Below are 12,188 nucleotides of genomic sequence, written 5' to 3' on the forward strand. Positions count from 1 at the left end.
GATCTTGAGGCTTGCTCTTACGGAATTTATTTCTGTAGCAGAGAAGCTAAGCCTACCTATAATTATGCCTAAGAGTTACTTCCAGAAAATCTCTTTTGTTGCCTCTCTCTAAGCCCAACTCTGCAAGTAAAATCATTACCCTCCCCACTCTGTGGGACATGACGTCCAGGGGTGTGAATCTCACGGGTAATGTGGGACAGGACTCCCAGGGATGAGTCAAGGCCTTCCTGACCAAACGGGGGTAAAAGAAATGTAGCAAAAGAAGGTATCAGTAGCTAAGGGAGTTCAAATAGAGTCAAGGGGCTATTCTGGAGGCAACTCTTAGACAAGCTTCAGCTAGATATTGCTAATTGCCACAGTTTGCCAAACCCCAACCACCATTCCTGTTAACCTTAAAGAACACCCAGGGCTCTATCTGAGCTCCTACAAAAGTTTCCAGAAAACTAAAACCTCCAGATGGTTCCTAGTTCAGGTAAGCCTCGAAACCTAGAGGGGTCAACCTCTCCAAGAACTTCAACTAATTCTATCCCCCTATCCCATACTGTCAACACCCCTTTCCAACATGAAAAAGATATAATGGGCATAGCCCAAACATCTCTAAAGATCAGAAGAAGGATCAAAGGAGAAAGAGGAGTTATAACAGAGAAAACAGGACTTAACAAGTGAGTATGAGTGCTGAATCATCATATAGATATTTCTGTTTAGTCTCCAGAGTCTTGGAGCAGCTAGAAGAACACAGCTGAAACTGTAGAACTGTAACTCATCCCAAACGCTGAAATTGTTTCTGTAGCGATGTACTTGTTAAAATGTCTTTTGAAATTAATTGCTTCATTGTATGTATATTTCACAATACAAAATGTTAAAAAAAAAAGAAAAACAAAAAGAGAGAAATCCTAATGTCAGAAATGAGAGCTGTTACTGTCTGCACCCCCAACACAACTGCAAACAGTAAAAATAAGGGATTCTTAAGAACTTCACACCAACAATGTGACAACTTAGATGAAATGGGAAATTCATTGAACAAGTTGTAGTATCACCCAATATAATTAATAATAAATATAAATATGAATGGAGAAGCTACAGATGCCTCAAAGACAGAGTTTTGGAAAATGGGAAATAGACATAGGACTCATAACTGGTTTGGTAAGCTGCAGGAATCCTGGTTGGATGTGCTTATAGCGAGCGAAGTCCACAAGTGGGGCTGAAGAGACCAGGATAGAGACTGGTTGAAAATCCACACTCCCTGGCCGGACGGAAGGTTGCAGCAAGCCCTGCCCTGCCCCCGAATGCCTTCCCTAGGGTGCAGGAGGGCTGGACCCTGCCTTCAGTGAGCAGGATTATACCAACATCAGGGCATTTTCCGCAAGAAAGAATTCATCAGCATGACCCTCATTATGTCTGTTGAACTATGACATCAATTGTCTACAGGGCAAAATCAAACCATTTCCAACTTTTTCCGTTTTCCTTTTTTATTTCACTGTAATAATTTTCTTTTGTGGTTTTCCTTTTTTATTTCACGGTGATCATTTCCATTTGGATTAGTTCTTTCTATTTACTTATTTCGGTAAACATTTGATTCATCCTTTAGTTGTTGTTTTTTGTTTGCTTTAAGCCTGCCATTATGAGGTTTCTTTGGGGGCCATTATTTCTCCCAAGTTCAATTTCCCCAGGACACACCTTGAAGAGCTAAATTTTGTCCAGAAGATTTTGTTTTTCCATCACTTTTAGTCAATCATAAATTTGTTGCATGTAGCTTTATTTTGAGCATATCATCAACACACATTTACCCTGCACTAAATTAAAAAAAATGTATTTAATTCTTAGCCAATCTATGAGGAAATCTGGATGGTCTGTGGAGGTATACGCCAGGAGACTCAGGGTGAGGGGGAATGGGCGTGCTCCATTTGGGAGCACTAACTGCTGTGCTCCAGGGTGCAACTGGGCAAACTGCCCAGGCTGAAACTCTGGCCAAGCCTCCTCCACAAATGTCAGGAAGCCAGACTATCACACTCCCCATCTCCCAAACCCATGAGTGTGGGCCCTGTCGCTCCCCTACCATGTGTAGGGGCCATGACCTCACCCACCCATGTCACAGTCCATGTGTGAGGGCCACAGCCCCGCCCATCCACCAGGGCCACTGTCCAAGTGGGTGCCACTGCCCTGTCCCCATCTGTCACAGCTGTAGCCCACTGTCCTGCCTCTGCCTCATGCACACCTCTCCAACCCTGCTGGCCTGGACCTTGAGGGCTCCTCCAGCACCTGGGTCGCCAGAGCTATCCTGTGCTCTTATCTGCTCCCAGCGTCGGCTATGGATGCAGGTACCCGGGGCCCCAGCCACTTCGGCTATCTCACCTTGGCCCCTCTTGGCAAGGCACACGTGGGCTGTGGTCATGGCATTATCTCCGGGTCCTGTGCTTCAGATCTGAGGGTCCCCCGGGCGGCATGCTCCAAGCTGGGGCCCCCCCTTCTCATGAGTCCCTGTGTCAGAGGTCTCCTTGAGCCCAAGAGTGGAGCTAGGCATGGGCATTTTCATCGGGGGCTACGCAGGGCTCTGGATTCTGGGTGTCCTCCTGTTTCTCATCATGTTCTTCGTGAACAGGGGTAGGTGGACTCTCCTGGGGGCGGGGATCACACGCAGTCTCTCCCGGCTGCACCCCAGGCCTCAGCCTGCCCTGACCCCTCAGGGAAGACTGGGGAGCCACAAGTTCCCAGGCCCTGGGCTCCGGGCCACAGGCCGGGGTCTTATCGACCCCTCCTGGGGGCGCCACAGATGCCATTGCAGAGCCTGTGCTTCCCCCGCTCCTCACCCCACTGGGCTCCTGCTGGCTCGGGCCGTGTCCTCTCACCCAGGTAGGGTAGGGGTTGCAGCGTGTCCCTCACGGTGCCGTCTGTGTGCGTGTGTCTGTGCACACGGGTGTGCCTGGCCAGAGCGCTTCCTGCGGGGGCCACCCTGGCTGTGGAAGCTGACGCACGTCGTGGCCTGGGTCTGGGCCTTCCACCTGGGGCTGACCGTGAGCCTGCTGTGGATCTGGCATAGGTTCAAAGGTACCTGGGTCCGGGGGTGGGGGGTAGCCACGAGGGGCAGGGCGTAGCTCCAGGGGGAGGCAGGGGTGGAGCAGGCCCACAGGCAGAATGCGAACTGGGGTGTAGGCAAGGGGACATTTGGGGGTGAACAGTCCAGGCAACCAGCTGGCCTGGGGGACTGCAGGACTCGACCCTGGCCAGAGGACACAGTGGACAGACAGGCTCTGCTGGACCTTGCTGGCCCTCATGCCCATTGTCCCCTGTGCCATGGTGATCGCCATCAGCCTGGGGCTTCTGGTGGAAGAGCGAGGTACCTGGGCGGGGGGGGGGATCCGGGCCTCCTCCTCCGCCAGGCCTCCTGGGACCCCTGCAACTGGCCAGCATCTCGCCACCTCCGTGGATCCCAGCTCCTGCTCGGAGCCACTTAAATATGCCCTGACTCCATGGGTGCATCTGGCCTTGGTGGGGAGAGGGGAGTGATCCCCCGCTGCCATGGGGTGGGATTCAATGAAGGGGGCGGCTGGTTCTGCTCTCCAGTCCCAGTGTTCCTGTGCCTCGGTTTCCCCATCTGTGAAATGGGAGCAGAGGCTGCTGAGAGCTCAGCCTGGGGTCAGCCCAGCTCGGGAGGAGGGAGCTCAACCCAAATCTTAGAAGAGAAGTTAGGAATGGCAGCCAGGGCAGAAGGAGCAGCAAAACAGGCCTGGAGGGCAGCCAGCTGAGTGGCCAGTAAGCCAGGAAAAGCCTCAGATGCCACGTGCTGCCTGCAGCTTCCAGGGTCCCAGGAACCATCTCCCCTCCAACAGATAGGCCCAGGGGATGGGAATGGTCAGTGGGGTGAGGGAGAGGACAGCAGCCTTGGCACAGGCTGAACAGACAGCTGGTCCCTTCCTCTCAGGCCTTTGCCAGCTCCGTGCCCAAGCCAAGAGGTGAGTGAGTGCAGACCCTCTCCTGGCTGAGGCTGGGGCCCTGTGGTCTGGGACCAAAGCTTCTGGGAGGATAGAGACCCCAGGGCGGGGAGTAATGTCACAGGTAACGCCTGGCTTTGGATTCCGGTGGCCGGGAGGTGAGTTCTGTCTCCCCGGGAGGCAGCAGGAACTGCTCTGCCATCAGCGACCCTCCCCCACTAACACAGAGAGAAGCTGCGGGGGTGGGGGTTGGTTCCGGAGCCAGGTAATTCCTGAAGTCATCCACGCTCCCAGAGGCCTGGGTCAGAGGGGCGGGGCCGGGCGGGGGCAGGACCTGAGGTGGGCGGGGCCGGGGCTTGGGCAGTGTCGGGACTTGGGGGTGGTTGGGGGCGGGCCCAGCGGGAGGTTCGGGCGGGGCGGGGCCAATGGGGCAGGACTTGGAGATAGAAGGGGCGGGGCTAGAGGTTCGGGCCCCACCCCGGCAGGACGTCCTGCCCAGCTGTCCAAATTGTATCTGTCTTGATTGTAGAGGAAGTAGTAAGACCCAAGTCTGCAAGGAGCTAGAAAGAGAGGAGTGGCACACCGAACCTTCCCCGGAATTAAGCATTTCTGTGCTTTGAAGTGAGAAGTCACCGAGAGACCCGGGACGCTGGGATGATTTAAACACTCAGAACCTCTGCCCAGCGGAGTCCCTCACGTCGAAACAGAAATTAAAAGGCCAAGACCACCCCGAAAATCCCGCGGTGGATGTGTGCGGCACAGGAGCCTGAGAGGGGTGGCAAGCAAGCGGCTGCAGACCTTCACCTCTCGCAGCCTGGGTTCCCCAATCTATAAATGGGGTTGGTGGGCCCCAGGCGGGCCCTGCGGGGGGGGGGGGGCGAGGCGGAGAGGGGAGGCGGCTGCAGCGAGGGCTGCAGAGGCCCGGGCTGGGGACAGGCTGGGGAGAAGAAAATGCCCAAAATGGGCTCAGCGGAGTCCCCACTCCAGGGGCTAGGGGATATTTGATTTTTTTTTTTTATTCTACTTGGTCTTTCCCCAATTTTCCAGAAGTTAGATACGTTCATAATAAAAGGTAGTATTTTAAAGCCAACGTTTAGTTGCAGTTTTAGGAATTTATGGTTCAATGTTTCTTCAACGTTGGAAATGTTAAATGGAGTTTCTGCATTGTTTCTAAGTTTATGCATTTGTTACTTCTAAAATAAAAATTTACAAGGGGGTTTAAAATGCCTTGTGTTTCTAGTTTTAAAACTTCGCAGCACCTTTCGGGCAGGTGTCCAGCAGTGGGAGTGAAGGACCACAGCTCTAAAACCAGCCTCCCCCCCGCAGCCCGCCCCTGTTACAAAGATCTTTTCCTAAGCAGTTTTCCAGCCCAAAGTTACAAGTCGACAATCCTCGAGTCTGTCCATAGTCTACTGTGCTGGTTTAAAAGGATGTATGCCCCCTAGAAAAACCACGTTTTAAATAAAATCCCATTTCATAAAGGTAGAATAATCCCTATTCAATACTGTATGTTTGAAACTGTAATCATATCTCCCTGGATGATGTGATTTAGTCAAGAGTGGTTGTTAAACTGGATTAGGTGACATGTCTCCACCCATTTGGGTGGGTCCTGATTGGTTTGTTGGAGTCCTATAAAAGAGGAAACGTTTTGGAGAATGGGAGATTCGGGGAGAGCAGAGAATGCTGCAGCACCATGAAGCAGAGACTCCACCAGCCAGCAGTCTTTGAAGATGAAAAAGGAAAATGCCTCCTGGGGAGCTTCATGAAACAGGAAGCCAGGAGAAGAAGCTGGCAAATGACTCCGTGTCCGCCATGGGCCCTTTCAGATAAGAGAGAAACTCTGTGTTCACCATGTGCCTTCTCACTTGAGAGAGAAACCCTGAACTTCATCAGCCTTCCTGAACCAAGGTATCTTTCCCTGGATGGATGCCTTTGATTTTTTGGACATTTCTATAGGCTAGTTTTAATTGGGGCACTTTCTCGGCCTTAGAACTGTAAACTAGCAACTAATTAAATTCCCCTTTTAAAAAGCCATTCCGTTTCTGGTATATTGCATTCCTGCAGCTAGCAGACTAGAACATCCAGCAAACGTGAACAAATATGGACAGAAACTAATTTATATGATGACAAGACTCAAAATAAATATAGATTTAGGCTGTATGTCTAAGGCTGTCTAGCTGCTCCTCTTCCAGAGGCATCTGTCAGGGTCAGCGAGCTGGACCCGGTGGCCTTGGCCTGCAGTGTGCTGTCTTCTCTACCCCAGCTAAGCACTGCGAGCCTCAGAGTTAATGAGGGGGTTGTGCTTTTCTCTTTCCACAGCGTAAGCAGCTAAAAGATGGACAGTCAAATCCCTGCTGTCTCCCATTCCCTTCAAGCAGTCCAGGCCTGCTGGGAAGGAACTCTGGAGAGGAGCAAGTTAATCGGATGACATCTGAATGCTCTCTTTGCCCCCTTGTAACCCCAACTCTTACCCCGCCTTGAAAGAAGGGGCCGAGTAAGGGATTCACGAAATGCTTCAGATGAAAACTGGAGAAAAAAGCTCTCGGAAGCGCTCCACTCAACGAGAGAGAGACTTACAGCTGCGGATTCGGGAAGAGCTTGCTCAACGCTGGAGGCCAGGAGCCGAGCAAAGACCCTTCCCCACGTGGGACAGCCGGGGGAAAGATCCCACCGATCGACACAAGTGAAGGGCACAAGTCTCCGGCCTGGGAGCAGTTGGGGGACCGCTCGAGCTGCGCGAGGCCTTGTTAGTATCGGAAGGCAGTACAGCTTCATCCTCTGGAAGCCTACGTTGGGCGCGTCTCAGGCCCCAGCCCTGCGGGGCACAGGCACCGACTTGGGGGGAACGGCCGGAGAGTGGGGAAGTCAGGCCGTTGCCCAAGCAACGGAGTGGGGGAGGGGAGGGCGACTGGGTTCTGTTTCCATAGAGACTGTGCCCGCTGCACAACAACATCACCGTCCTGTGCGCCCGGACTGACCGCCAAGGTCCGCAAGGAGCCGACGGGTAAAGTTTGGAAGACGCAGCCCCGACCCGGTGGCCCTCTGCCCTTGCCTACCCCAAACCTCCTCCCACGCCTTGGCCTAAGGGCCTAGAGTACTCAGGAGGTTCAGCGGGAGGGGCCGGGCCGGGGCCGTGGGGCGGGGGCCCTCACACATCCGGGTGCCCCAGGTCCCAGCCATGGCGCCTAAGAAGAAGCGCGGGCCTAGCGCGGAGCGCCGGGGCGCGGCGGGCGACGGTGCGGAGCCGCTGACAGAGCGCGCGCGGTATCTGCAGCGCGAGTACGCGTTGCTCAGCGAGCAGCTGGACGCCTGCAAAGAACGCGTGGACCAGGTGCTGCTGGAGAACACCTTTCTGGAGCGCGAGGCGCTGCGCCTGCGCGAGGAGAACCGGCTCTACGCCAGCTACGTGAACGCGCGCGCGCAGCGCTGCGCGCACGCCGTGGTGCGACTGGAGGAGCAGAACCGCGTGGACCTGGCGCAGATCAACTGGCAGCGGGCGGAGCTGGCGGCGCTTTACCAGGGCCGCGAGGACGGTGTGCGCGCGCAGCTGCTGGAAATGGAGGCGCGCGCGGCGCAGATGACGCGCCAGGTGCAGGAACTGCAGCCCTACAAGGCCAGTGCGCGCACAGCCGCGAAGGGGGGTGGGGGCGGGTGGCCTCGGGCGCGCGTCGGGCGCTGACTCGCGCTGACCCGCGCCCGCCCCGTTCAGGAGTTGCAGCTGGAGCAGCTGGCGCGGATCCGTGCGCTGGAGCGCGAGCTCCTACACAAGCGCGTGGAACACACGCAGCTGTTGCACCGCGTTAAGCGGCGATTCCTGGAGGACAAGGCGGCCTTTGAGCGGGAGGCGCGCCAGCGCGTGCAGTCCCTGGCGCGGCGCGCAGAGCGGGAGGCGGCGCGCGCTCTCGTCGCGCACACTCAGGCCATCAAGGCGGACAACGGACGGCTGCGTCAGGAGCTGCTACGGCTGCTCCGCCGGGCCCAAGTGCTGCACGACACCCGGCGACAGCTGCTGGAACAGCGCGACCAGCTGCGGCGCGAGCACGAGGACACGCGGGACCTGGCGCGCGTGCACGGCTGGCTGCGCCGCGGCCCCGGGGGACCGCCGCTGTGGGAGCCGCCTCCGCCGCCGCCACAACCACCACCACCCGCCGCCGTCCCGCCCTCGGCGCTCCCTGGCTCACTCGCTCCCTCCGTAGAGTCGTCGCATGCGGGCTCCCGGGCTCAGTCATTGGTCCCTTCCCGCGCGGGCTCCCGAGGCCCGTCTTTGGACCCGTTGCACGTGGGTTCCCGGGCCCTGTCTTTGATCGCGCCCTATTTGGGTTCCCGGGTCCCGTCTTTGGTCCCATCCCACGCAGACTCCCTGGTCCCGTCGAGGGTCCCATCGCGCGCGGGCTCACGGGCCACGTCGCGCGGTGATTCCAGCGCCCTTTCGCTAGCTCGGTTGCGCGAATGCTCCAGGGGCTCCTCGCGGTGCTCGTCGCGTGCGGCCTCCGATGACGCGGGCTCCTCGCAGATGCTCCGCCCCGAGCTTCCCTTGGGTGTGCCCCGACCCGGGGCCCCTTCAACTCCGCAGGTGAAGGAGACCCTGAACACCGACCCTGCCGCAGAAGCCGCCGCCGGGAGAGCCTGAGCCTTACAGGAGGGCGGCCAAGGAGAGCTAGGGGCGGGGAGGTGCGTGTGGACGGGATGCTCAGTCGGTGAGTGAATTAAATAAAAGTCTGACACCCCCATTTCCAGGGCGCCTGTCCTCGCTGCTCTGGCATTTCCAGCTGGCAGAGGGGCAGCGCCTCAGGCTCCCAATTTCTAAGCGGGAAATTTCTTCTCCACTGTGCATCTGTCGGGACTCAGCATACATCTAACCACCAACAACTGACATCCTGCCTTGCAGCCCGGGACGGAGGAAGCGCAGGGAGCTGACAGTCTGATGATGGAGACAGACGTTGCAGACGTGGACAGACGCGGGGAAGAAACCCGGTGGGGTGGGTGGCAGAGCCGACGTGGGGTCTGGGGAAAGGGTACAGGGCTGGGGGGAGCCACCAGAGGTTTTACTTTTAATCTTTTTATATTGTAACTTTTATTTCAATATAATTTACAATTTAGAGAAAAGGTACGGGAGTAGTAGGAGGAATTCCCATATACCGGGCTATGCAAAACTTGACATTTTCCCCATTCCTTCTGCCTCTCCACGTGTGTCTCTATACGTGCACTTTCCTGAACTATCTGAGGTTAGTTTGGAGACCTAAATATTCAGTGTGCATTTCCTGAGAGCAAGAACATTCTCCTACATCACCGCAATACAATGACCAAAATCAGGAGATTCTGCCTGCGGAGAACATTAATCCACGGCTCACGTTAAAGCTTTTGCCACAGTTCCCAGAAACGTCCTCTGTGGCCCGCCCCCTTCCAGGTCCACGCGTCGCATTTCCTCGCCCTGTCTCAAGTGTCCAGGCCGGCTATTAAAATCCTCCCACGTGTCAGCTAGGTCGCGAGGCTGTGCACCCTGTCTGCGGGTCCACGGTGTAGGGGTTTCGTCCCGAGGGCGGTGACGAGTAATGGAAGGGCCTTCCCGAGGTTGAGCGCGCTGAGGGTCGTGTGCGCGCGCAGCGGGGAGAGGCTGACCAGCGAGATGCAGGGCGACTAGAGTGTCCTTCGGGACTTCCGATCGGGGCCCGGTGGGGACAGATGAATGGAACCCGCTGGGCCTGTGCTTCAGCGGCCCGGGAAAGTGTGGTGAGGCCGAAAACTGTGGCCGCAAAGACTGTGGAGAGGCGCAGGTATCTGGGAGTTGTTCCTGGACCTGGTGGGCAACGTGCCCTCCCTGGAGGGTGCATGACTGGACCACGAAGCCCCGCTTTGGGGCACACCGACGGTGCTAGTGGCCCGGTGGGAAGGCAAGAGGGTTCTTGGAGAACCGGAACGCAAAACGCCCACGTCCAGGCAGCAGGACACCGTTCAGCGGCCCCATGGAGGCAGAAGCGCAGATCAGGGGCTTTAAGAAAGGTCCATGCTTCAAGGACCGTAGGTAGTGTGAATGAACTAGGAAATACCTGAACCCCAAACAGAGAAAATAGGTAGAAATCCTGTGCTTTCTCACCATGGGACCTGTATTAACTAGGGTTCTCTAGAGAAACAGAATCAGCAGGAAATATCTGTAGATATAAAATTTATGAAAGTCACATAACCATGGAATGTAGAGTCCAAAATCCATAGGGCAGGCTGTGAAGCTGACCACTCTGATGAAGGGTCTGGATGAACTCCACAGGAGATGCTCGCTGCCAAAGCAGGAAGAGAGACTGTGTCTTCTGAATCCTCCTTAAAAACCCTCCACTGATTAGATTAAATCTCACTCATTGCACAAGACACTCCCCTTGGCTGATTACAAACACAATCAGCTGTGGATGCAGCTGACGTGATCATGGTTTAATTCTATGACATGTCCTCATAGAGACAGGCCAGCACTTGCCCACCCAAACAAGCATCAACACCAGGCCAAGGTGACACATGAATCTGACCTTGACAGGACCTTTGTGCCCTGATTCCACCACCCCATACCACCCATTCCAAGCTGAAAGATTAGCCTAAAAATGGTTCTGGGTTGGTGGTGGTCCTAGGCCCACAAATTGTCTGGGGAGACATTACTTTAAATCCAGGCCTCCCCAAATTCCCATAACCAGTACCCATTAAAAGGCAGTAGTGCTCCTTTGTGATTCGGGGAGGAAATATACACAATGAGCCTGGGACATGTTGTTGTCACAGAAAGCAAGGAAGCTTGCCGAACCCTTTCAGAAGATCATATTGGAAGGACAGAGTGATAAAACTGAAGGGCTTCTGGTTGACTAAAAATGGAACATTTTTGTTTTTTTTTAAACATTTTGTATTATGAAATATAAAAATGGAACACTTTGAGCATCAAAACTAATTACTGCAATGAATGGAAACATAATATATACTATAATGTGGATATATTACATGTAATATTTTAAAACACATCAAATATATAAAATATTCTTTAAAAGCTACCTTATGAGTCATCTTGAAGTTTGCTAATGCAATTATAACTCATTCTAAAATCTAACAAATGGGCCACAGTAAAAGTATCAGTGAGATACTTCAGGGCTCCCTCCCCCCACGAAGCTTTGAATAACCAGCAAGAACCGGCAGGAACATTTTTTCTCAAAGCTCCAAGGAACAGTTAAAGGACTGCAATAACAGGGCCAGTATCAAATAAAGAAAAAGGATACCTAAAAGTAGCAGTATCTTGGGGCACACTGGCTGGTGCCTCTGCACCCCTTACTGTCTCTGGCCAGTGCTCCCAGTGTGGGTCCCTGGTCCCAGTTCCCTATAAAATCTAAAGAGTGGTTGCCATGGGTGCAGGCAAACTTGAGTGACCTTCTTGCTGTCTTGCTGACCATCGTGAGGTAGCTGCACCTCTTTGTAAGTTTCCCTAATAAATGCTTAAGAATTGATCACCCTGGTGTGAGTTAGACTAATTAGGAAAAAAGGAGAGAAGACTCAAGTTACTAAACTCAGAAGCCATGGTGGAGACATTACTACAGACCTTGAAGAAGCAAAAAAGATGACAAGGAAATGTAATGAATGAGTGTATCCAACAAATTAGATAACCTTGATGAATTGGAGGAAATGGACATATTTCTAGAAACACACAAGTTACCAAAACTGACTCATGAAGAAATAGATCATGTGAATAGTCCCAGAACAAATAGAGTTTGAATTATTAATAAGAAAACTCTGAAGAAACAAAAAAGCCCAGAACCAGATGGTTGTATTGGTGAATTCTACCAAACATTTAAAGAATTAACACCAATCCTCAAAGTTTTTCAAAAAATAGGAGAGAGGGAACACCTCCTAACGCATTCTATGAGGACAGTGTTATCCTGATACCAAAGCCAGTCAAAGAGAGCACAAGAAAAAATTACAGACCAGTTTCCCTTGGGACTATTAATGCAAATACCTCAACAAAATACTAGGAAACTGAATCCAGAAGTATATTAAAGGCTGTACACCATGATCAAGTGGGATTATTCCTGGAAATGTGTAGGAGCCAGGGTTAATGGAAAACCTGCGGAATTTATTGGGAGCAACTGGCTTTGGAGTGGCATCGGCAATAAACTGTGGAGACTGCTATCTGCTTAATTGGAGGACAGCCTGAGTGGGAGAGAATGTTTTTTCTTAAGTCCCAAGGTCTTGTTAGCTATCTCTTGTATGTAGAGAGTAATATACTGATAAGTAGGCACTGTT

General features: G+C 53.5%; 2 protein-coding genes across 8 annotated transcripts; both read left to right on the forward strand.

Moving 5' to 3' along the window:
- The first annotated feature begins 2,112 nt into the window (after window positions 1-2,112).
- On the forward strand, window positions 2,113-4,760 carry LOC143686180 (uncharacterized). Of its 7 annotated transcripts, none has more exons than XM_077163168.1 (6): window positions 2,113-2,318; window positions 2,421-2,601; window positions 2,851-3,045; window positions 3,209-3,334; window positions 3,920-3,949; window positions 4,446-4,760. In XM_077163168.1, exons 2-6 carry the CDS (start codon window positions 2,520-2,522, stop codon window positions 4,547-4,549), a joined length of 537 nt encoding a protein of 178 aa, XP_077019283.1. In that variant the 5' UTR covers window positions 2,113-2,318; window positions 2,421-2,519; the 3' UTR covers window positions 4,550-4,760. The 7 variants fall into 7 exon arrangements, with proteins under 7 accessions (XP_077019283.1, XP_077019282.1, XP_077019281.1 ...); XM_077163167.1 differs by having other exon boundaries at window positions 2,488-2,601; window positions 3,920-3,950; window positions 4,459-4,760; XM_077163166.1 differs by having other exon boundaries at window positions 2,488-2,601.
- Window positions 4,761-6,856: 2,096 nt separating this feature from the next.
- Window positions 6,857-10,932, forward strand: CCDC166 (coiled-coil domain containing 166). The gene is made up of 3 exons (XM_077166593.1): window positions 6,857-6,933; window positions 7,099-7,542; window positions 7,639-10,932. The coding sequence occupies exons 2-3, from the start codon at window positions 7,108-7,110 to the stop codon at window positions 8,557-8,559; spliced, it is 1,356 nt and encodes a 451-aa protein (XP_077022708.1). The 5' UTR covers window positions 6,857-6,933; window positions 7,099-7,107; the 3' UTR covers window positions 8,560-10,932.
- Window positions 10,933-12,188: the final 1,256 nt, after the last annotated feature.

The sequence above is a fragment of the Tamandua tetradactyla genome, chromosome 6, assembly GCF_023851605.1.
Source record: "Tamandua tetradactyla isolate mTamTet1 chromosome 6, mTamTet1.pri, whole genome shotgun sequence".
Lineage (NCBI taxonomy): Eukaryota > Metazoa > Chordata > Mammalia > Pilosa > Myrmecophagidae > Tamandua > Tamandua tetradactyla.

Bases quoted from the DNA above. Each gene is read 5' to 3' on its own strand.
- CCDC166 (XM_077166593.1), top strand. From the start codon at position 7,108: ATGGCGCCTAAGAAGAAGCGCGGGCCTAGCGCGGAGCGCCGGGGCGCG. The intron at 7,543-7,638 runs GCCAGTGCGCGC...CGCCCCGTTCAG, and splicing joins AGGAACTGCAGCCCTACAAG to GAGTTGCAGCTGGAGCAGCT.
- LOC143686180 (XM_077163166.1), top strand. The intron at 2,602-2,850 runs GTAGGTGGACTC...CCTCTCACCCAG, and splicing joins CATGTTCTTCGTGAACAGGG to GTAGGGTAGGGGTTGCAGCG. The intron at 3,950-4,445 runs GGTGAGTGAGTG...CAAATTGTATCT, and splicing joins GCTCCGTGCCCAAGCCAAGA to GTCTTGATTGTAGAGGAAGT.